Here is a 24,792-nt window from a genome sequence, read left to right as displayed (position 1 = left end):
GGGGAGAGGCCAGATGGGGCGCCGTCGAGGCGCCCCGTCTGGCCTCTGGCCTGGCCTCACCTCTAACCGCGGTTAGAGGTGAGGCCAGGCAGGGTCCCGAAGCGCGCCACCCGCGGGCCGATGAAGGCACGGGCGACGTTCGAAACCGCCGAGGCGAGGGAAGAGGCGAGACGGGGTCCAGAAGCGCGTCACCCACGGGCCGAAGCAGGCGTGTGTGACGTCCGAAACCGCCGTCGAGGTGGTGATAAAGCGAGAGGGTCCACACGAGGCCGACCAGACATGGTCGAACCTCCTCTCAGGCACCAGAAAAAGCTCAAAAATGGTCGTCCCGCCCACGAACAAAAACAGGTGGGCGAAATAGCGAGAGGATCCACGCGAGGCCGACCAGACTTGATCGAACCCCCTCTCAGGCACCACAAAAAACAAAAACAAAAAAAAAACAGTCGGACGTCGATAGCCGCTAGCTGCTGTGGCTAGCCGTCGTTAGCTGTTGCCAGCTGCTAGCCGTTAGCAGTCGTGGCTAGCTGTTCTCGGCGGCCGTCAGTCGCTGGCCGGACATGCAGCCGCATGTCCCGAACAAACCCGGCACGGTCGCGTACCGGCCCCATGGAAGGCTTGCCGTCCCCCAGAGCCGAAAAGCCGTGGAAATGGCGAGCGTCGTCCGCGTCCATTCCGTGGGGCGCACCGAGCCACAGTCCGAGCGCACGTGGCAGCTACGGAGGTCTCCAAAAATCCCCGGCATTTCGAGAAAAGCTGCGCTTTTTGCCGTGTTCGAGTCAGTCTCGGATCCTTCGCGAGACTTATGTCAGGGTCACCAATGTAGTGCAGAGAGAAGGGAGTCGGAGGCGGTGCATCGAAGGTGCAAATCTCACTTTATTGAGCAGCAGAAATTGACATGCTGTCGGGTCGCAGCCCGAGAAGAGAAAGTGCAAGAGACACACACACAGTAGGTACCCCGGAGGTACCGTCAAGATATGTGTCCGTGCGAAACAATACCCCCAACCTGTAGTTCCTGGATTGAATTATGTAACCCCAGTGTATGCATCAGTGATCACTACAGGCTGCTGTTAACAACAACCTAATATTTTCAGGAGATAAAACAAATGTACATACAAATTTCAAGTTTAAAGGAAAAGCCTGCACCTGTAAAATACAATGTAAAATATAAAAATAACAGTAAATACAGCTATATGACTAAATATGAGAGTTGATTTGATGAATTAAGCCCCATGGCTTCTTCACAGTTTGCATCTCCGTTTGTCCTCGTGGCACCTCCGGGCTGGACTCGGGTTTCTGAGGTTTTGAGAGGAGGAAGCCTTCTTCAGGGTGTCCACCGGGACCCCGGGCCGAGGGGACGGGTGCTTGTTGGCCACAGGACGAGTGTTTGCATAGATTGGATCTTCTGCTGCATCAAGAGCAAAAACAGGGTGAATTACATTACAACTTTTTAAATAAAACTATATGTCAGACATCTACATAACAGAATTGTATATATATATATAGACATGTCATTAGCCTATATAGACAACGGTGTCCTCAAATCAAATATCCTGTCATTTTTCTGGTTATCAGTATTACTCTATTTATATTTACAAATGTTGCATCATTTTATGTAGTCGGGTCGCATTCACACCTAATATAGTCCGTTTTCAGGTGCGCACCAGACCACAGTTTGTTACATTTTTCAGAAGGTTCGGTTTGCGTTCACACGGGCAAAACTCAAACGGACTATAAACTTTAAACACAAGTCATGTGCACGGAAATGCTGTTCAACCATTGGTCAGACATTAAGGGGGTAAAAACGCAAATCCCGACAATTTCTACCGGAGACTCCGACCGCCATTGAGCATCGGCACTTTCGGCAGGTTATTTGCATGCTGCTGTTAATCTGGAGATCAACAGACTCTAGCGGCCCGGCGCATATGATTATATAATCAGACAACGTCCGTTAAAAAACATTATAACACATAATGAGAGACGTTCTGCAGTCAGGAGGAGGTTTCACAGACGACAGGTGGCTCTGACTTTTATGTATAGTTGACGGAGCATTTTTACTGTTACGAGACACTGTTCAACACTTCATTCTGCTTCAATCTCGGATGTCTTCAAAATCTTTTTTGTGACGCGTAAATACTACACTTCCTATGTTTTGGTGCGGACTGCGTTCACACCAGCGATGAACCGCTCCAGAGTTCACTAGCAAGCGCTCCGAGACCACCTCTTTTAGGCGGACCAGAGTCCGGTTGTTAAATTCACTTCAGGGGTCTCGGACTGCGTTCACACCGACCCAAACGAACCGCACCAAGCGGCTAAACGCACCAGGGTTCGATTCAACTGGACTATACAAGGCTGGTGTGAAGGCGACCTAAAATTCACAAAGAAATACTATCTTATTTCAGAGGTATTGTGTTAATTAGACCATTTACTTGTTCTGTAGAAAAAGCTTCTGTCCTGCTGTATAATTGCTTATAACAAAAACAGAAAATAGGTGCAAATTGGAGGTATGTGTGTGTAGGAAGTCACCTCTGTCCTATTCTTACTGCTCCATCCTGTGTGGCCAAACACCAAACTTAGGTCTACTGACACATCTTTAACACTTTTGTCATGCACCACCATTAAACAAAAACATGAAAGCTCTTTGTTCGTGGTTAAGCAACTTTTGCTTTTTTTTGTTACACCTGTAAGCAATATAATGTTGTGTCACATGATAAATGTTACAAGGTAATTGAATCTCAAAGTCGGCCGCTCCCAATTATTTTGTCATCATGACACTTTCAATTAAATTATAAAAATGTTAAATGTCGTAAATAGTGGATGAAATATTTTGCATGAGAATAAACAAAATAAGAAAAGCAGTGTTCTTTTTTTTTTTATTACCAAGACGTATTCAGTGCATTACTGGTTCATTTAAAAATATGTATACATTTGACTTATGTCTGAAAGCAACAACCAAAGCATACTGAAAAAAGGGAACACAACTCATATGCATTATCTGTTATCTGCCCACCAATTCATTTAATCATTGGAATAAAGAGATAATGCTGATTTGCAGGTTAATACAGTATCTGTATTTTGTGTCTCTACCGTGACAAGTTTACATGCTTTAATGTTCAAAAAGGTCTTTATTTATTTTTCTCATACTGCCTGTGCTGCAGCACCTCTTTTCACCCTCTGTCTGAAACCAGAGCCCACTCTGCTCTGATTGGTTAGCTGGCTGGCTCTGTTGTGATTTGTTTTGGGGTACTAGCCAATCAAAGTGTGAGTGTTCCATAGTGATGTCATTATGTTATGGAAGTAAACAAATGGGAGAGAACTTTACATGCACAAAAACCATGTACAACACACAACAGGAAAGATAAAACCAGACCTTTAAGTATAGTTTAAAATGTGTATAAACATGTATGTCCTTGCTTTCCAGCGTCCAGGCTGACATACCACACCCAATGATATTCGATTTACAATGAACAGAGAGAAACACTGTTTTTACTCAACTAAAATGTATTCAAACAATGAATCAATTAACAAAATAGTTGCTTGACAAGGGATTAATTAACATAGTTTCAGCCCTGTGACATTTTTCTGAATTAGTCATTTGAGGATTGAGATGAGAAACCGTGGGTGTCTTCAGTTCACACTCTTGGTTTTAGAAATGGTGACTTCAATTAAAAAGAAACCCAAACATTTAAATATAAATTCTTTGGTAAAATCTAAATATAAAAGTTGTTGTTTGTGAGTTATAATTCTCAGGTAAATTGTCTATACATGGCTAAGCAGCAAAAGTGGTGGGTGGTGCGGTGTGGGGATTTCTCAGCTTTGCTTTCGTCTCTTCTGCATGTGGAGATATTTTCTCAGTATGGGTCAGTCGGCTGTGACCAAATCTCACTTTTTTCTTCGCGCACTGAGCTTTGCAAAATGACTTCTTGCCTTTCAAGACTGTGGTCTGTTGTTCTCAAAACTAAAACATTTGTGCATGTTAAACCACACAGCATTAGGCATGCTGTCTCGTTTGTCCTACATTGATGGTTTTAGACTGTCACACTGTGCAGTAAAACCACACAAACCACTTGCTTACTCAGTTTGCATCCACCGGCCATGAGATACAACTACCTGCTGTGACGTGAAGAGTGCTTCCTCTCTGTCTTTTGTTCTCTCACTTAGACATAAGCTAAGACATTTCTCTTGTTAAACAATCAATATTCATTTAGAGCATCTTTGAAGTTAGTGATGTTGCCTGTGAGAGCGTTTATTTTTCTGTTCTTGACCTCTTTTTGTCAGAGCAGCCTTCATCACGTGCAGCCTCTACTGCCTACAGATCTTCTTACAATCTGTAGATGTTAGCTGGATCTAGATCACATGTTTCAAACTCTGCGGGCCACGTATAGTTTTCAAAAAACTAAGGCCAGTGTAATATTAATTTATAAACTTCAAAGAAAAGACGTTAGATGTCTGTAAATAGGCCGATCTATGTGGCTAGAAAGCACACCAACATGAGTCATATTTAGTTCTGTGAAACAAGCTGCATCCGAGATCTGCTTGACTTCAACTTTCACTTGTAATTTATGTGTACAGATGATTGCCTTATGTGTCTACAGGCTAGGCTGTATGGAGCATGTAAACTACATTATTATTGATCGTTGAATTTTTTTATTAATGTCTCACACAACCATTGACTTGTAATATTCAAGCCTGGGGGAAAAAGTGATTCGAATGCTGTTGTGGTAAGGAATGTTTCTAAAAAATGTTTTTCTACGAGCTCTTTTTGGACCAAATTGTAAGAACTTTGTATCAAACATGCATCAGACATTTGTGTTTTTAATTGTTTTTAAATTAGTTTTTGTATTTATTTATTTAAGAAATAGACAATGCACTAAATTAACATGAGCACTTGAGTCCATCATGTAAATGTGCCAGATAAAGTCACAGCACGTTCCCTGGCAGGTTGATGACATTAAAAGAAAGCGAGTGAAGAGTGAACTGAAACATAAGAAGAGTGAAGAACTAAAAAAACACATGAGCACCATTTCAGCACTCAAATAAAGAAGAAAACACACGAGCATACGCATAGGCAAAAACACATCAGGATAATAAAAACACCTAAGTACAATTGCAGCACATTTTAAATCACATGGGCCCTTTTATACAAACCCAATAACATACATACAGATACATAAGCTAAGATGAAGGCTAATAGGCACAGACTATTAGAAAAACAATGATATAACCCTACTCAGTAATGACAGCATGTTTGATTGTTCAGTAGCCAGTGTTTGACAGATGTGGAGAAAGACTGGAGAGATATTATGTTCTTAAGTTATGTGGGTATGTGAGCTGCCGGACAGGAAAGGCTAACTGGGCAAAGATACTTATTCTGAAAGGTGTTTACATACATGGTATTACTATTAGTATTACAATGGTAGCAGCTCTACTTTTTCATACAAATGTGATCATGCTTACTCAGTTTGAGAAAACATATTCACTTAAATGAATTAAAGCCTGTCAATAAACAACATTTGTGCGACCCTTCTTGTGATTCTCATCTTCCCATTGCACGAGGCACTTGGTGAAATTGAGTTTGACACGACTGGTACATGATCATATATTAAAAAAGAAGATGGGTACCTCTGCTTCTGCGATGTCTTCTCCTCAGCAACAAACACACGACCAGCAGGACCATCAGGATGAAAGTAGAAACCCCCAAAGAGATCCACATCCACAGGTCGAGGAGAGGGAGGCTCTTTGTGGGAATCACGGCTGCAAGAGAAAAACGTTGTTATGATATGTGATCACAATCATGTCAATTTATCTACTGTATCTAAGTGTGTAAGTCGATTTACGCACACAATGAATCTTAATAATAGAGCGTTAATGTATTTCTGCCCACAGCTAAGATTTGTTCTCTTTTCTACGCACAAATCTCAGGAACGTTTTTTTCCCCTCATACTTTAGTTAGTCTTAGTCTGGGATTATATTATCTATTTAAATCTCATTATGTTTTATATAAAAGAAAAATAGCTTATAGTCTAAATAAAGTATGATGTATCTGCAAACGCTTTAAATGTCAAAGACATGCTCACATATACCGTGTAAAACTATACTTTATGTGGATGATAATTAATAATCACAATGGAAGTGTTTTCGCTTCAATAGTAAAAAAAAGTATGATTTTTCACTTTATCTAACATGTTGTACGACTAGATACTTAAAGGTCCCATGTCATGCTTTTCCGGTTATTAACCGTCCCCTTGTGTGTTACAGTATGTCGTTTTTTTATGCATGTAAACGGTCTGCAGAGTCACAAACCCTCAAAGTACACCCTGTAGCGAGTAAAACTCTAACACAGAAAAGACCTGTCTATGCTGCCCCAGAACGCCTCGTTGGAGATTGTTCTTTTTCCATTGTTTTCTTCTTATAGTGTAGTAAGTACAGTGACGTATTGGGTATAGTGACGTAACGTCTCCGCGGATTGGTCCACTCAATCTTTTCTCAGCTGCAGCTCCGCGGATTTCTCAGCCTGAACCAGGGGCGGACGTCGAACGTCCCGATGGCCAGTCCGCCCCTGGCCTGAACTCAGCCTGAGGCGGGGCTCGGCCTGGGCTCGTTCTGAGCACACACGCAGACTCACAGCCAGGCTGCAGGTGTCTGCTCGGGCTGGGTTCAGGCTGGGTTTAGCTGCGTCTCGCTGTCTCGCAGATCCCCCGCAGCAACCAGGAAACGAGACCAGTAAGCCAGCTCACACTGTCTGCTCCAGCAGCGAGCCCCACAACGTCCCGCCAACACGGCACCCAGACCCCACGCAGCATTCTCATCTGTTTGTCATTACTTGTGTCATTTTCTGGTTGCTAACGACATTGTAACATAATCACTGATGTTCCGCTGTAACGGTGGTGGACTCATCAGAACAGAGTGGGCGAGTTGACCAATCAGAGCACAGTGGGCTCATAGGGGGGGGGGGGCAGGAGCTCCAACAAGCCGTTTTGGACAGAGAGTGAATACACATACTATACAGAGATGCTGTATGAGAAACCAATGTGAGTTTGGAAAATTGCACAATATAAATCTATTTTAGTATACCTCAACAATGGAATTATGATCAGTAGAAATGGCCATGACATGGGACCTTTAAGACCTGAGCAAATGTGGCACTTTTACCTATCATACTCAATATAGTGTTTGGGCAGAAATGGCTTACAAGTCATTCTCACATCGGCCAATGTACAAGAATAAGGCTGAGATAACTTCCTTAGAGAAATCCCTTTAAAGCATGCATCTGGAAAGGGATGAGTTTTAAAGTGTGAACCACAACATAACATCTGTGAGCGCAGAAGTTCACACATCACGGAATAAAGTTGAACTCACTTCAGGTGTCATGACCCACTCGTCAAACTGACACACTCGTCAGGTCAGAGCAATGGGCACCACAACAATAAATGTTTACCAGAATAAAAGCTCAGGCTTCGCAGGGCACTAAAAAAGCTGCATCTTTCGTCATCAGAGCTATAGGTAAATACAGGGTTGGTTAGTAACAGATGACCTGGAAACAAATTAAAAGTTACTATAATCAGCCTGGATTGCATTATTGTTACAATGTCAAGAATTATTGAATTATATTTTAATCATTGAATTATGGAAAAAATGCGTTTTTTTTGCATTGAATTTGCCTTATTTAATGAGGGGAACATTTTTTATTTGTAGAACTAAGCTGTAGTGGATGCCTCAATTGTTTTAATTTATTTTTAGTCTTTTATTTTGAAGTCATATAAAATCATTTAGATTAGATGCAATATGCATACGATATATATAATAATATGTTTACGCAACTACATTTTGTACGTTTTACTCCACTACATGTATTTAACGTCTTTTGTTACTAGCTTCTTTGCAGATTTAGATTATTAATACAAAATATAAATTAAATAATCATTATGATTATTATTATATGTTAAGCAACCCAGTATTATATAAATATTATTTGAAATACTTAGTTGTGATTAAACTTAGTTTTGTATAAAGTGCAGTATTTTTTATGTATTTTTTTTTAAAGTTATAAGAAATGTTTTAGATGAGATTCAAACCTTTTTTATAATTCAATCTAATGACCGTTACTAATTACAAAAATTGTCAATTTATATTCAGGAACCAACTGTAATTTGACCCAACCCTGCGTACACACACCCATGCACACACACATGGACATACACACATTCATGCATGCACACAAACCTTGTTTACCCTTCACTTTGGGCAGTGACGGGTATGTTGTGAGTTTCTTGCTCTCCGCTGTCACAGAGAAAAGGAAATTATACTTTCATGTAGTCAAAGCAAGCCAGATCATTTAAAGAAATCCCCTTAACTTTAGCTTTATGGCAACACTTTTCTTTATGTACCTCTATTTAGCATTTATAAGCAGCACGTTAACATGTTATAAATGGTGTATAACTATAAGACACTATAATGTCGTTATTATTAACATCTACTCCTGCTGTGGGCACCAATATAATAATAATACGGCACCTAGTCTGGTGTATGAACAGATAATGAAAAACAGTTCATTTAAAATGGGATGAGAAGATGTTATAATTGCACATTTCCTTATACTGTATGTGTGCAAAAATAGTCATTATAGTCTGTTATGAATAATTCATTAAATTTTTGTCTACGGTTTATACATGTTGAATAGGCGGACTTAAAGTAGAGTGTCACCAGCTTTATCATTAACAAGTTATACTTACTAATAACTAATTCTGTTCCGTTGCTTTGACAATGTTTCAAAACGGGAATCTCAACGATGAGAGTGCAAAAGTACCATCCGGTGTCATTTTTTGTTGCATTTATCAGAGTATATATATTTTTTTCATTGTTCTGCTTTGTTTTGTTGGACACCACGGTGGAGGACTTTGCAGAATTGTTAGAGATGCGTACGTCACCCGATGAAGGTCCAGCGGAATTAAAGTACCAGTTCACCCGATATCTATCGAGTTCTTTCATCAAAGGGCAGAGGGAAGTCACAGGGCAGAGGAAAGTCACAGAGGAACCAGCAGGAACTTCCACTCTCCTTTGTGTTTGAATATTCACATCTTTACCTGATACCACCAGAGCTGCCACTGTAAAGAAAGACAGATAGATAGAGAGATAGAGAGATAGATAGATAGATAGATAGATAGATAGATAGATAGATAGATAGATAGATAGATAGATAGATAGATAGATAGATAGATAGATAGATAGATAGATAGATAGATAGATAGATAGATAGATAGATAGATAGATAGATAGATAGATACACCTTTACCAAATGCTACATTGAAGTGATGTACATGTAATTGATCAATAATTATAATACAATATCTCAAATATATCTGGTTCTTAAATGAGCCATTCTGCATAATGAGTACTTTTACTTTTGGTACTTTGGTACTTATCAAGTATATTTTGATGCTAGTACTTTTTAGTTTTACTTAAGTACAATTTTGAATGCAGGACATTAACTTGTAACTGAGTATTTTTACACTGTAGTATTACTACTTTTTCTTAAGTAAATAATCTAAGTACTTCTTTCAACTCTGATAGATACATAGATACATGACCAGATCTGAGAAATGTTTAAATGTAAACATTTGTAAACTTCATTTAAAGAACATTTATCTCTTTTGCAGGATCTGTTAGCCAGTTACAAAGAAATTATACAAACGTATACAAACAAATGTGTCTAGCTCGGCACACATGCCATTTCTGTCTGTTTATTCATTAATCTCTCAGCCTCATGTTATGTATTCATAGTTATTTGTCTGTGTATTTCCTGTTCCTCTTACCTGTCAGCAACACCAGAGTCGTCCGTTTCAGCCACATTTCCATTTCGTTATGTGTGAGGTGGTCTTCCTCTTCTCAGTCTCATCCTGTCTCTGCTGTCTGCCTGTGAGCACATCAGACAGCGCTGCAGAAAAAAACCTGTGTGTGGGTGGGAGGAGGCGTCTTTACTTTGAGAATAAGTTACTGACTGAGGAGGGGACTGTCTGTTGTGGAGGTTAAAAAACAACAAGAAATGGAAAGTAGTGTAGGCTTTTAAAAAGAAAAGAGAGTCCTGCCATAACAGTACTGCACTGTTGTTTCATTTGCGTTGAATTAAAGTAGGCTACTTTAAAGTTCTGCTGCTTCCTCATTGTTAAATAAGCACATGCTGCTGAAGGCGCACATCTGCTGACTGGGAACAGACAGTGAATCTCTCAATGGGATGCATATACAAGTACCAACTTGTATTATGAAAAGAAAAGCTGGGCACAAATCGATGATACAAGGGGTTTCTGAAACCCTTGTGGGTTTTGGTGCAAGGGTGCTAAACACATTTCCCCACATCGGGCTGAAAGTAAAGGAGCGCTTGGCTTCCTGTGACAAGACACAACTGAGAACCAATTATCAACCACAAACTACAAGATAAAATGCAGCTGAGACAAAGAAAGATGAGGAACAATGAACCAATGTGACCTGTGTTTTACTGGTGGTTGTGTTGGAGAGAAACTCTTTAGGATTGTAGCCTTTGCAGACCATTTACATGGACAAACACCTACACTACAGGAAAAGGAAAACCCCCCAAAAGCAAAATAAGGCCTCTTTAAAAAACTGTCCTTAGTTGTTCTAACATCTTAAATCTATGTAGCACTGATTTACTCTGATATTTAGCATAAACCCGTCATCAACTCCCTTTTTTTCTTTCTTTTAGTATCAATTTATGTATGCTTTTTCGACTGTTGCAGTACTTCTTTTCTTATATATTATTTTCAAATCTTAAACAGAATAGATTAATAAGTACTTTATTAGGAACAATAAAGTACCTATCTATCTATTTTGTTTATTTTCATGCACAAATCCACATTCCCTCTATGTGAAAACTATCTTGAAAATAAACCTGATTGTGATTTCTGAATGATCCAACATAAGATATTAAGTGTCTGTGTTTTATCTTTTCATCATGACGGTGAAGTGAAGCCACAAGAACAAACATCTCGTGTGTACAGGGGGGGGGGTGTATAACTTCTGAAACCTCAACTTCATTTTCACACAGAAAGTAGGTCCTGCCTAAAGACAAATGTAAAGACAGAAACTAGTTCAAATCACTCGTTTAGTGGAACAGCAGCTTAGGGTTGAGTGAGCTCTGTGGCTTGAATATACACCTATATACATTGAAATTGAAAACAAAATTACCATACATTTCCACTATTAAACAATTGGTAAAATAGGACAAACAGAGGTTGGTGTAGTCTCTTTCTGTGTTCTTATCTTTTTTGTTGAACTTGTTTTATTTTGGTTGCAAATCATTACAGCCTTGTCTTAAACGCTGTTAGTGTTTTACTTTATGTAAAATAATAAAAATAATCCTACAAACTGTTATCTTGTTTACTTTTTTGGCAAGTCACCTAGATTCATTCGATTTACAGCAATAATCTTCAAATCTAGTAAGAAATGCACTTTATAGTCAAGAGTTGAATTCATATTGCCCTTACAAAATGTAATGGTTAGATAGTTTGCTACAGACTGACAGAGAGAACGTAGGCATTGTAGTCATGGCCGTACCCACCATTGAGGTCACCGAGGTCCGGACCTCTGTAATTTTAATAAATATAATAAAACTCGTGAAATAACTGCACATAATTAACAGGGTTCTTTGTAGTACTTTCATTTACTGGCAGTGGGTGCAATGCACAACTAAGTAGCCTACATTAAAGCAAACAGAAGAAGACAACATCAATTTATCAACAAACAGCCGCAGTCTGGACTTGTACCCATGGATCTATAATAAGGGAAGGTGAAATAAATACTTTACATTAAGTTATTTTCGTGTTGTGTAAATAAGGATATAATGCTTTTGAAAGGCAAAGAATAATTAAAAAAAATATATATGTATATATGCTGAGCCCAGAGTAAAATGCTTGTGTGTGCACAAACTACAGGTGAACAGCAAACACCAGTGTGATTTTGGTGGCAGTACGACCACCCTGGACAAAGTTATAGTGGGGGTGCCAAATCCAGCAGCACCAACACCTGGTCTGCCACATGTGGAAGCCCCTCTTTAGTTTCTCACCTGTTGAGCCCAAAAAAATGCTTTTGTGTGCACAAAAAAATGTGGGTGGTTAACATCAAAGCTTCTTTTAAAGTAATGCACAAGGGTTAATATTTTTGTTTGGAATGGTGTTTGCTAAAATAAAAATCGTAGACAGGTTATATAAATTGTATTGTATTATTTTATGATATATATGATCAAATTAATAAAACGTATACATTTATTAATATATATTTGAATTATTTGATTCATATTTATATAGACAATTGTTTGGGATTCTCACCAATTGGGCAAATCAATTTAGGGTCTGCATTATTATCACATGTTATGTGTCTCATGAGTCATGACAAAATCAACACATATTTTATTTTACATTTGTTCTCAGGGTTATACGTAAATCAGGTATATAAGTCATTTTCAACAAAAACAAGAAAGAAAATAACTTTAAACCATATGTTGTATCAAAGTATATTATATGTTATTGAAAGGCTGAATGGTTGATTAATTCATTACTAATAATTTTAACCGGAATCATTTGTGTTAATATGCCTACAACGTATATAGGACAAAAAAAAAACCTCTTTATTGTAAATTATCATTATAATTATTTGTATTTCTTATGTGTAATGCCTTGTTTTTATGCTGCTGAAACGCAAGCATTTCCCAATATGGGATCAATAAAGTACATCTTATCTTATCTTATTATCTTAAATTCACCTTTTCTCCGACAGTACCTGAAGGCAGCACCCGCGCTGCAGAAACACCAGCACCCAGAATCCTCTGCTGACGCATGCGCAGTACCCACTCTGGCCCGAAGGCGTTGGTGGTTGGTGTCCGTCCGAGGATGCGTTGCACTCCGGCAGCATCAGTACCAGCTCCGCCGTGCATATAAAGCTAAATACCCGGAGGACGGAGCAGAAATTCGGGCTGTGTTTGCGGCTACAACGGCCCCGGAGCTTCGGAGATGGGGGACCAGAAGGTGAGCCGGATCCGGAGGAACAGGTGTCTCTGATGGGGGAAGCCGATTGAGGCAGGGCGTAGTGTACAAAGGAAGGAGGGGGACAAGCTGCAGGATTTGGGAGTTTGTGGATGCGGTACGGACTCGTATTGCACGGTGGTGTTTTGTATTTGAATCAATGTTGGTGTGGCTGCAGGGGAGGTTTGTCTTGAGCATGCCGAGATGTGTTATCGGTGTATCGGCGTTATAGTCACGGTCGTGGGGGCCTTGGCACATCTCCTCTCGCATCAACAAACATTACACTGCCCTTCAGTATGAATGGGCTTGTTCACTGTGTGCCAGATGAAACATAACCGGAAGTGGTAACATATCAGTTGTGTGATCCGTGTAATATGTGACCCAGTGTATGTCCAGTGCTTTGAAGTGGGCTGTTCAATGGGTTCAGATGCATTATACATTATTAATGCGCATCCTTCCGCCCGTGAAGTGTCCTCCCTCCCTGTGACACTATAGATCCCTCTCTGATCCCATCCAGTCTGATCAACACAATGTTAATCATGACTAAAAGGGAGCTCAAAGCCTAAACCTCCATGAGTCCTCTTAAACCAAACACTGATTAGCATAACCTCCACCACAGAGGATACACTCAAGTTTGGTTAGAGAATAAATTAGTATTCATGCTTAATCAGTCTTTGAAGAAGATAATATTACTGTACAGATTTTCCAGTCTCAAAGGATAACATTTCCTTTTTTTCTCAGAAATAACTAGTGTTGAATGTTAGCCTGCTGCTATCTCCAATCTTTTGCAATGTTCTGGCTTGTTTCAACAATAGCACACTATTAGATTATGTGCAATTCACTAATTTAACATGCAGTTATCTCTTATATGTTCAACTACTTATTTTTTCCATGGGTGCATACTTATTTGTTTTTATTTAGATTTGTGTGTGCAAGCGTCTATATTTAATAGTCTACTCTATTTTTGCCTTTTATCTGCACTGCCACCTTTGCTGTAACGCTGTAAAATTCCCCACAGTGATTTTGATATTATATATTCTATAACATAAATATATTTTGTCTTCTCTTTAGGAATCTCTGTGTAAGATCACCCACACGCTGGCCATGAAGAACGAGGAGATTTCAAACTTCGTCTGCACTCTCAAACAGAACCTCGAGAACTTGGAGGTAAAATAAAATCACGTATAGAATTGAATCCTGTCTGCACACAGTTTAGTAGTTAGTTCATTCATTTAGCTACAGAAAAGCTTACTTCCTGTATTCACTGTTTTCTGTTTGCGGCACCAGGGGAACACGAACAGGGTCCAGGAGGATCTGGAGTCTGAGTTCACCGCCCTGAATGCTGTTCTGGTCGAGATGAAGGAAAACATGGTGACTCGCATCAAACAGGAGAGAGCCAGCCGCACATACGAGCTACAGGTAGATGCTGTTTCATTTGCATTTCCTCAAACATGCACATATTTAATTGCAATTCGTTTTTATTTAATAAGAAAATCAAGGCTTGTGAGAAGCATATTCTGCTGTCGGCATTTATTGTCAGGTAAATAAGCAGATAGCAAAAAAGTACATATTTTCAACACCAGATTAATGATGTTACAGATGTACAGAAAAGAATCGCAAACTGTTTTTGATTGTAGATAAAGTTTTCAGCCCCTCAAATAGGTTGATTTCCTGCTTTTCTCTGTTATACATTATGTTTAACTTAATATATTTTGGATTTGAAAGACTAAGGACTTTGAATAAATGTGAAGGGTACTACTTACAACACTTTTAAAGACTACTTTTATCCAGTAAATAATCGGTACGTTAATCGATAATAAAAGTAATCTTTAGTTGTTGCCATTTTTCAAAATGACTGAAAACACACTTTTAAACAAAGGAAATAAAACACAAGGAAAAGTACCGGTAAATATATTCTTCAGATAACATAATTAGTTTTTACATCATCTGGAGAAATATTTTATTATCAAAATAAAACAAATGTAATCAAATTGGCTCATGACCTCACATAGCTTATTTAAAAATTGAATTGATTTTCATAGTGGTTGAGTGAGCTCTGTGGCTTGAATACAGCATCTTTTCCAGCTCACATGCAGTGAAAACAAGGTGTTATTATTATACTGTATAATGACCTAAAAAGTGTTAGGTTACTCTGCAGCCTCAGGAGTCAGCCATGACTCTCAAATGATGCAGCGAACACAGAAGTCCCTTTATACGACAAACGTGTAAGAGTTAGAGGATGTTCTCTGTTTGACCGTGGGTTGGGGATGTTTTCAGAGTCAGCTGAGCGCCTGCTCCAAAGCCCTGGAGAGTTCAGAGGAGCTGCTGGAGCTGGCCAATCAGACGCTCTGCTCCTCCGAGACGGACGGTTTCAATCAGGTAACTGACTCACCGTGATGTCACTCTGTCCCATCTGCTCTCTGTTATAACCACATTGCTAATGACTGATGGTGCTAGGGCTGTACCAAATGGCCATTATGTACATTTAAAGCTTTTATGGAAGGTTTCGTATGTCTCTCGTCATATTTTAAGATGTCGTCACCCTAAAAAAATCGTTGAACATAATCCTCAATTTGAAAAAATCAAGTCCTAAGAAAGAGTAAGTGAGTTTTTTTTAATCAAATCAAATTTCTTTAATGAATTTTCCTCATTATTGTGTGCCTCCCTTTGTGTGCAAGCAGGAGCACCAACTGTCTTCTACTGCAGGGAAAATTATGCTTTTGAAAGGCTAAGTGCCAGCAAATATGTTTTGAAGTAGAATATTTGTTTAGATAAAAAACATGAACTAAGGAAATGTTTACACCTTTTAAAAAAAAAATACATTCTGACTTCTTAAATTATCGTCCCGATTAGAGAAGTCAGGAACATTCCTACGCAATCTAATTCTACAGATAATATAATACTAATAATATACTATACTATAAGTGTTGCCTAAACTTTATCTGAAACTGTGCAGAAAATACAGGGTTTAGGCAGAATTTGAACATTTGCATTAAGAATAGAGATTAAAAGCTTTTAACAATACGGTACAGCTCTCACTGGTGTTGAATGTCAGTGTCCATGTATACATTTTAAATCTGTCTTTTCAGAGGTTTGATACTAACAGTTATATTAACAAAGCCACCAGAGACTTGTGTTTAATGACAACATGATGGGCTACAACTCAGTTCTCTCTTCGCTCGTATCTCTCTTCTCTTTTTCCTGCCCCTCTCTGCTTCTCCTCTCCAGGCGGCCAAAGACATTAAGGATAGGTATAGTACTCAGTCATATATTTCCCTTCGTCATAGCCTCCTGTAGCCTTCTCATGATGTAGCATGCATGCATTCAGGACATGTAGCCACCACACCCTTTCTGTGGAAGCATAGCAGAAGAGAGCCTTTTGTGTTTGTGTTTCCCACTGTCCTCTCCAGTGTGTACCATCCTGTGTCAGCTCCCCTCCCCTCCCTGGATGATTTCCTTCTCTAGCTTAGTTTTTAAATGTTTATTAGGTTTATTAGCTCAGTGGTAGCACCAGAAGTCTAGTTAGAAGCCTTTCCTTATATTAGAAACACCTGTCCTTTCCCTCTGATCTTGTAAAATAACAGACAACACTTGTTTCCACTCCTTGTGTTTGTGCATGTTTGTGTGTCTCTCTTTGTCCACAGCGTCACAATGGCTCCAGCCTTTCGCCTCTCCCTGAAGGCTAAAGCCAGCGACAACATGAGTCACTTGATGGTGGATTTCAGCCAGGAGAGGGAGGTGTTGCAGGGACTCAAGTTTCTCCCAGGTTTGCTCTGCTTATAATACAAATAAATACAGACGCTGACCACAGCAGTGGTGTAATGTAACTAAGTACATTCACACAAGTCTGTCCATTTTATGCTGCTTTAAACTTCATCCAATTCATTTCAGAATGAACTATTATATGTTTTGCTCCACTACAAGTACTAAACAACTGTAGTTACTTTACTTATTAGCTTAACAAATAACACAAATCAAGTTATTTGTCTTTATTAAGTCCGACCCCTTATTTTCCCAGAACATGGGAAAAATCCCCCATTGCAGTACAGACATTTTCCATGCATATACATTTGTTTCAGTTACATTTTCTAAAGTCAAGACCCCCTTTTTTAACTTTTGCACAGCGATACACCTCACTTTTTCTCTTTGTTGGACAGGTTTATTTGAAAAAAAAAAACTTCGTATTGCAATAACATATTATCCCACTTGTTTTGATATAATATGGTTTAAAGGAGGGTTAAAGCTATAAATCTCTTTATGTGATTGATGCTTTTGCATATCTAAAGATTGAATTGCCCATCAGTAAAGTGGTCTAAGTTAGCTCCACCTCGATTATTTGCCATAGTAAAATGCTGTTTTACTGTATACACATGTATACATTAGTAAAACTAATCTGCACCTATATACATCACAATAAAATGGCCAATTCTACATTACTTTAACATTATGTACACAATGATAATTTTCACATTTGTAGACCTATCAGTAGAAGTAAATCAGTTGCAACCACACAGACCTCTTTGCCTTGGTTTAACACAGTCTGCATTATTTTTTAACCATGCTCTGTAACAGGTCTAATCATAGCAAAACAAAAGCTCTATACAAACAAGCCTTGTGTTAAATATATGCACTGCTCATTATGTTATGACGGTGAAATTAGTTTATTTAATGTGAAAGGGGTCGCTTACTGCACTGTAACCACAGAGGGAAGTTGCCTACCTCTGCAGCTGCTGTGGTTTTTACATCTCACGTATTCACTGTAGGGCTTGGTCTCATTGCTAGCAGCTTTTTCAGCAGGTAAAAACTCTCTGATACAGCTAATGCACGCACATGTTGAGCACCAAACAGTCTGCTGCCGCTAGCTGGTGACGAAAGTTAAACAGGGAACAAGATGACAGCAACACAGACAAAAAAACTTCAAAGTATAATTACATTATTTCACACATTAGCTATTTCTGTAGTGAAATACCATTGAAAGTGTAGCTCTAAGAATAACAATTACAAGAAATGAAAATAAGGATCTTTGGTTTTATACCCTATATGAAATATTTGTAATGCAAAGAAAAAGGGTTCTTCTTCATGAAACTTCAGAATATTTAATTTGAGGAACATTTGGAGATATAGGAAATTTATATTTTTCCCTAAGACGGCCAATTTCTTTCTTAACATTTTATTTTTTTCTTATTATCTCCAATGAAAAACACCCCATACTCTAGTTTTGTGTTCTATGACCAAATTGTAAGAAGGATTTAACTTATGATGGCTGTGTGAACTGCTGCATCATAAGTGGATTTTCGATACATCCTGTAAAACACAAACTGTCTCCTCTCTGCAGTTCCTGGCACTCCAGAGATCCAGGTGTCAGAGTGCCAGGTGTGTGACAACACGGTGACGGTAGTTTGGACTCTACCGGAGCCCGACAGCAAGATCGAACACTACATCCTGGAGCACCGGCGCACAAACCACGAGGGGCCACCACGCATCAGAGAGGATTACCCCTGGATGGTGGTGGAGGGGATCCGGGAGATGGAGCACACACTCATCGGTAGGAGGAGGACTGTGGAGGGGTTTGTTGACTGTACTTTGATGACTCACTGAGGAAACTTGTGTTTTTGTTTTTCTCAGGTCTGCGCTTTGAAACCCGCTACTTGACGTTCAGAGTGAGAGCGTGTAACAAGGCCGTGGCGGGAGAGTTTTCTGAGCTGGTCACACTGGAAACCCACGGTGAGAATTTGCTGATGTTTTATGTTAGGCTAAATCCAAAAATAATGTTCTTCCTCAGTCTATCTAGTTTATAATAATATGCAGATTTTTTCTTGGCTGTCTTGTCATAACTCATAACTAACACTCAATTTACACTGGATACAGTTTATTTTCAACTGTATTTTCAATTTTTTAACACATGTATTGGTATCTTTCTGGTTAGTTATCAATTGAGAGACTCTTGACAGCTTAGAAGTGTTTAAGTTGAAAAATGTGTTTGTTTTATTATCACATTTGCAATGTCTTACTATCTTTTTGTTATGTTTTTTTTGTTGAAAGTTTTTGGGCCTTTTATTGTAGTTTTGTTGTTGAGGAGCCCTTGAAAACTATCCCTGATAAAGAGTTCCACAAATACATAAACTAGGTTTTATAAGGCTCTATTGTTTATTTTATTTCATTGTCAATGCATGAAAAGTCTGTGGGGTCTTTGTTTGTTTTTTTATGATTGGAATTGGATTCATTTCTGACTCATTTTCAATTTGCAGCCTTCAACTTCAAACTGGACTCTGGTTCGGCCCACCAGAACCTGAAGGTGGAGGACCTGAGTGTGGAGTGGGACAGCTGTGGAGGAAAGATCCAGGACATCCGCAAGGAAAAGACCCGAACCAACTCCCCGATGCACTCTCCTGCCAGGTGTGTACCAGTGTTCATTTAGTTGAGAAAACTACGAGTGTTTGTCAAATAACTTTTTTGTACATGACCGGTAAGAGACAATGATGGGACAGCACTGGCATCATTAAACACTGACTGTGACTATATTTGCATGCAATATTTTTAACGAAAAAAGAGGGACTAAGGCCCCGTCCACACGGAGACGAAACGGGTGTTATCCGCTATAGTTCTTTATCCTATGGACGGTTCGTCCACACGAGGCCGTAACGGAACCGCGGAAACGGAGCCCTCAAACGATAACGCATCCCAAAGTGGGAAGGTCTGGTAACGTAACGCTTGCGGCACCGTGTGTACGCCCTAAACGATCATAGCCCCGCCTCTCCCCCACCTCTCCTGCTCACCCGCGTCATTGCTGATGCGTTTCGCCAACAACAACAACAATGGTGGATCACAGGGTTGCGTTCGTGCTCCAGACGCCACTGACCATGATACAGATGTTAGTGCAAAATCTACAGCTCCTCTACCACAACCATCAGCAACAAGTGGACATGGAGAACTACATGAACTACATGTTGCTAAATCCACCGCGGAGAAATACCAGAAGGGCAACCAGGCAACCATGGCGACCATAATCGGGGGGTCCTCTTCGCTGTTTTTGGTGTATTTTGTGGCGGAAGTACAGCGCCACTTACTGTACAGGCCCGGCATATGTACTACAGCGCCTCCAGCGGGTCGAGCGGTCTCGTGTGGACGGACACGTTTCTTGAGCCGATTCCGTGTGGACGGAAAACTTTTTTGATATCGACATCGGTTCGTTTTCATTTTCGTCTCCGTGTGGACGGGGCCTAAGATTAGATCAAATTATTTTCCTAAACCTCTAGTTTCAAAGAGACAAAATAATATATATATGTATAATTTTTTTGTTGCCATGAACCAGTTTAGGGTCCTGTGTGCTTTATCAGAACGACAGCGAGTGCACACAGTGAGCCCTGTCTGAAGACTTAACAAAAAGTTAAATAATTATATTTTTCTATGACAAAGATCAATTAGCCGACTGAAAATGACTCAAACAGGATGAGGTAGAGAAAACATCAATTAAACTAACAAGGACTTTTGACATTGAACTAAGACTAATAGAAAATGGCAAAAAAAGAACACTAGAACACAAGCCTTTAAATCCTAGTTTTTACTGGATCAACAAGCCTAAAAAATAACTGTAATTAAGTCTTATTAAGAGAAATATGGATCCTTGAGTGTTTGTTGTCTCTGTTCTCAGGTCGGCTCTGAATTCTCCTAAGAGGACGCCGACAGCCCGGCCCGGCAGAGACAGATTCACAGCAGAGTCCTACACAGTGCTGGGTGAGAGTGCACACTGTTGACAGAAGTGGCTAACACACACATCACACTGGTGAGGTTTAGCACTACAGATATTTGAGACCAAGCCGCAGCATAAATTATTTACTGCTTGACCTCAGCTGGTGAAACCAACCAACATAACATTTGTTTTTTTTACTAATTAGTGAAGACCTGCACATTGGCAAAGACTGGAAAATGCATCTAGATCTGCTGAGTTTGTCAGATAGCTTGCCTGTTACATTACCCAGTGACCAAGGCAAGCTAGTTGACCAGCCTGCTTGACTTCTGTAATTAATGTAATGCTTCCGAGTAGGACAAAACAGTTATTATCATTCATATAGTTTATCCACGTTTAAACCACTCTCTGCCCACTTACAATTACAAACTCTATATCCTTGTCAGGGTTCCCACATTTCCTGGAAAACCTAAAAAACAGTTGAACAATTTTACATTCCTTGAAGACATGTAAAATGAGAGCGAAGTGATTTTCTTTTGGAAATGTTGTTCATTATAAACACATTTCATGATTTACATTTGATGGTTCTCGAGTGAAACTGCAAACATTTTAGTGTAATGTTCTCTTCCCAAAGTAGATGAACTATTAACACAACATGTAACCACACCTCTCAGTCAACCCATCAGACTGTGTTTATACTGCATGTCTAAGAATTATCTGGGCTTATTCCTCATGACAGCTGACACCTCCATCGACGCCGGCCAGCACTACTGGGAGGTGCGGTTTGACAAGGAGAGCAAAGCCTTCGCTGTGGGCGTGGCCCTGCGGAGCCTCGGACGCTTCGACCAGCTGGGGAAGAGCAGCGCGTCCTGGTGCATCCACCTGAACAACTGGCTGCAGCAGAGCCTCACCGCCAAGCACAACAACAAGGCCCGCACGCTGGACTGCGTCATCCCCAACCGCATCGGAGTCTACGTCAACTACGACGAAGGTGCGATAAATATTGTTAGAAAAACATCACTCGTCACCGGCTTGAGCTTCAATATCAGGATACATGTATTTATTATCCTTGCAAGAATGGAAGTAGTCATCAGAGCATATGGTACAACTAGTTCCTGAACAGTGTCCTTCACATGCTGATATACAAGAAAGGGTGTTACAGAGTCACAAGATGCAGGAATACCGGTTCAAGCAGTATACAATGTTTTGTTCAGATTAGCTAAGGTCCACGTCAGAAATGATCATGCTTGTCATATGTCTCTCTCCATAGAGGCTGAATCATCATGTTAATCGTTGTCACATAGCTATCATATGCCTAAAACAGTCCTGATGCTCTTCCAGATAATCATACATCCTGTTACACACACAGCTACGTAGGGCCTTTGTTATCATGTGCTACTCTGATGTTGGTACATTCAGTATTTTCCCAACAAACACAAAGGGTCAATGTTGACATTTTAACAGATATACATTTACTGTAGGTTGAGAAGTTTTCCCCCCACAAATAAATACTCTAATGTTTATCATTAATGAAAAGATTTATTGCAAACGATAAGATCTACATATAGTTTATTTTGAGTGGCAGTAATCAATTAAGTGAGTGTGTAAAATAGGACCTTTTAAATATTTGTCTTTAGTGCAGAAACATTAGATTTGATTTGTCAATTGACAGAAAACCTATCACTAAGCTCATTATCCTGCAAAAATGGTTTGAAAATGTGAGATTTTTAAAATATTATTAATATTTATTCAAACTTTATTTTACCCGTTAAGTCTCTTTAGGATTAGAAAACCTCTTTTGAATAAAATTCATATATATTGATGAAGACAAAATTAAAATCAGGCAACAGTGTTTTATATTGTTAAAAAATATGTCTTTGGTTTACAACACTCGATCGTTCAAGACATAACGTTTTGACATTTTAGAGGCTATTTGATTAATGAATACTATTTGAAATATATGAATCAATAAAAAAGACACGTACATGTTGGCCTGGCTTTTATAAATATAGTACCATGTTGGATTTACCTTCATTATTCTCTCCAGGTGTTCTGTCGTTCTACAACTCCAAAACTAAACAGCTGATGCACACCTTCAAAACCAAGTTCCCGCAGCCTGTTATACCAGCTTTCATGGTGAGAAACGTTCTTACAAAAGCATTTAAATACATTTTTAATCCTCTATATTGTTCCACCACCTGATTTGTGTTAACCTTCCTCTTGCTGTGGTGCCTGCAGGTGTGGAACGGCACGTTCTCGGTGCTGACGGGCATGCAGGTTCCCAGCCTGGTGCAGAGCGGCCAGCGGAGGAACAGCAACACCAGCAGCTCCAACGCCAGCCTCACCTAGACCCCCCCCCCCCCCCCCCCACCCACACTTTATCCTGCTGGACGCTCTGCTTTAACACAGTCACCGCTGCAGAACATCGCCTCAGCCTTGGCTGGGGTCCAAGCCTCATACCATAGAAGAGTTACATCACTGGATGGTTCAACCTGTTCCAGCGTAACAACAAAAATGGTTTTGGCAACAAGTGAGTCATCTGCCAGTGACAGAGCTCTTCAGGTGTATGACTGCGGCTGGTGTTGTTGCTTGAGACACATTAGCTGTACTAGTTTTTCTTCTCTCTACACATCATTTAGCACTGTCCCACTGCTGCTAGAGCAAAGATTTAGCGCTGGCCGCTGCCCTTCCTTCCTTGTCATCATCAGAAACTGTCAGAGGTACTGTCGATGCAGCTCTCCCTGTGCCTTCCTTCTCATTTCCAAATCGGGTGATGCTTTGATATATTTCAATGCGAGAAATCTCCCTATTTCCAGTTAAAAGAACGTGTTGTGTCAGTGTCATTATAACCTGGTTGTAACGTAGCTTAGTGGTAATCAATCCGCCATCAGCCAACCTATTTAACCCAAATAACCGGCTCCTAGACAATGCTAGAGATATAATGTAGTTTATTTAACCAGGTTTTAATCAAACTCTACTCTGCCACTTACGGATCATCAAGAAATACTTCACTTCCAAAAAGATAACTTTTACATCAATTATTCCCCCCGTGTTACATTGAATTCTTGAAGAAAACATTGTGTTTCTTGCATGCCTCCACAGTGAAATAAGAATCCAAAAACAGGGAGAAGTCTTAATGCATGACTGCATAAAGAGTCTTACACTTGCACAGACTTGCTACTCTATGTGCAAGTCCTTTATATGTGGAAGAGTTTGAAATACTAATGATTTAAAAGAAGAAAAATCATGTGTAGGGATGTAGTGAGTATACGACTACACAAATCTGACTTTAATTATGCTGCACTGGTTGTGTTAGAGTTTGTAAACGTATTGCAGCGACAAAATTATAAGGAAATCAAACAGAAAATCTACTCAAAATGTTGTTGAGGCACTAGTTACCAAACCTTATGCAGGGAAAAGGATCCAAAGGCAGGAACGTCATTTATGCAGTTTATTCCAATCAACAATGATTTTCCTATATTCTTGCCCTGTGCCTTTCCTCTGGCATTCCTTGTCTTACCCTGGTAAAAAAAACATTTGCCCTTGCTGGTGTGCTGATCCCACCACCACCTGTATCCAATATATACATAACCAGCAGGTGCCAAAATCACCCAGTGCCCAAAACTGCATAAACAACGATGTCAATCAACTTATATTATACTAGATAAAAGGTATATTTACCACAAAGAAAAACAGCAAGAAAATAACTGTTTTCCATTGAAATAATGTAAATCAATGAAGGGCTCCAAATCTTATGTATCTAAATAGTTTTGCTGTTATTCAATTGCAGAAAATATTCAGTTTTTGGATTGTTCTGTGTCTTTGGGGGCATGAGGGTAAATGAAGGATTTTTTCAAGAATTCAAGAGAACATGGGATGAGTAATTTGGCAGGGCAGTATTCTTTTAGTACAAAACATATTCCAAACTTGATATTTTACCTCTCGCTAATGCATGCAGACTTAACAGTGTTTACTGCATTTGACTTATTTTGGTCACGTCCCACTCATGTCATTTAGCCTCCTGCTGAGGTTCTGTTTGAATTCAGAGTCGGTGTTTGCTGTGAGAGTTTAATCTTT

The 24,792-nt window shown here is 39.6% G+C and overlaps 2 protein-coding genes across 5 annotated transcripts; one reads left to right on the top strand and one right to left on the bottom strand.

Moving 5' to 3' along the window:
* Nucleotides 1-991: 991 nt before the first annotated feature.
* LOC117495079 lies at nt 992-10,054 on the bottom strand. Of its 3 annotated transcripts, none has more exons than XM_034146141.1 (5): nt 9,810-10,054; nt 8,730-9,101; nt 8,221-8,277; nt 5,620-5,751; nt 992-1,402 (listed from the first exon to the last, which is right to left on the bottom strand). In XM_034146141.1, the coding sequence occupies exons 1-5, from the start codon at nt 9,850-9,852 to the stop codon at nt 1,239-1,241; spliced, it is 768 nt and encodes a 255-aa protein (XP_034002032.1). In that variant the 5' UTR covers nt 9,853-10,054; the 3' UTR covers nt 992-1,238. The 3 variants fall into 3 exon arrangements, with proteins under 3 accessions (XP_034002032.1, XP_034002031.1, XP_034002033.1); XM_034146140.1 differs by having other exon boundaries at nt 992-1,405; nt 9,810-10,042; XM_034146142.1 differs by lacking the exon at nt 8,221-8,277 and having other exon boundaries at nt 992-1,405; nt 9,810-10,038.
* A 2,813-nt stretch (nt 10,055-12,867) lies between these two features.
* Nucleotides 12,868-23,065, top strand: fsd1 (fibronectin type III and SPRY domain containing 1). 2 transcript variants are annotated; one of them, XM_034146940.1, is made up of 13 exons: nt 12,868-13,031; nt 14,100-14,195; nt 14,316-14,447; nt 15,306-15,407; nt 16,257-16,279; nt 16,673-16,794; nt 18,364-18,573; nt 18,654-18,752; nt 19,277-19,424; nt 20,680-20,762; nt 21,455-21,706; nt 22,763-22,851; nt 22,954-23,065. In XM_034146940.1, the coding sequence occupies exons 1-13, from the start codon at nt 13,017-13,019 to the stop codon at nt 23,062-23,064; spliced, it is 1,482 nt and encodes a 493-aa protein (XP_034002831.1). In that variant the 5' UTR covers nt 12,868-13,016; the 3' UTR covers nt 23,065. The 2 variants fall into 2 exon arrangements, with proteins under 2 accessions (XP_034002831.1, XP_034002830.1); XM_034146939.1 differs by having other exon boundaries at nt 12,905-13,146.
* Nucleotides 23,066-24,792: the final 1,727 nt, after the last annotated feature.

This window comes from Trematomus bernacchii, unplaced genomic scaffold (genome assembly GCF_902827165.1).
Source record: "Trematomus bernacchii unplaced genomic scaffold, fTreBer1.1, whole genome shotgun sequence".
In the NCBI taxonomy this organism is placed as follows: Eukaryota; Metazoa; Chordata; class Actinopteri; order Perciformes; family Nototheniidae; genus Trematomus; species Trematomus bernacchii.
Note: the sequence above shows the minus strand (reverse complement) of the source record. Positions and strands in the feature narration are given on the sequence as shown.

Coding starts and splice junctions, on each gene's coding strand:
- LOC117495079 (XM_034146140.1), bottom strand. CDS start 9,852: ATGGAAATGTGGCTGAAACGGACGACTCTGGTGTTGCTGACAG. Junction 8,278..8,729: donor CGGAACAGAATTAGTTATTA/GTAAGTATAACT, acceptor TCTCTGTGACAG/CGGAGAGCAAGAAACTCACA. Junction 1,406..5,619: donor AAGACATCGCAGAAGCAGAG/GTACCCATCTTC, acceptor CTCTTGATGCAG/CAGAAGATCCAATCTATGCA.
- fsd1 (XM_034146940.1), top strand. Junction 16,280..16,672: donor GCCAAAGACATTAAGGATAG/GTATAGTACTCA, acceptor CTTTGTCCACAG/CGTCACAATGGCTCCAGCCT. Junction 20,763..21,454: donor AGAGTCCTACACAGTGCTGG/GTGAGAGTGCAC, acceptor TCCTCATGACAG/CTGACACCTCCATCGACGCC.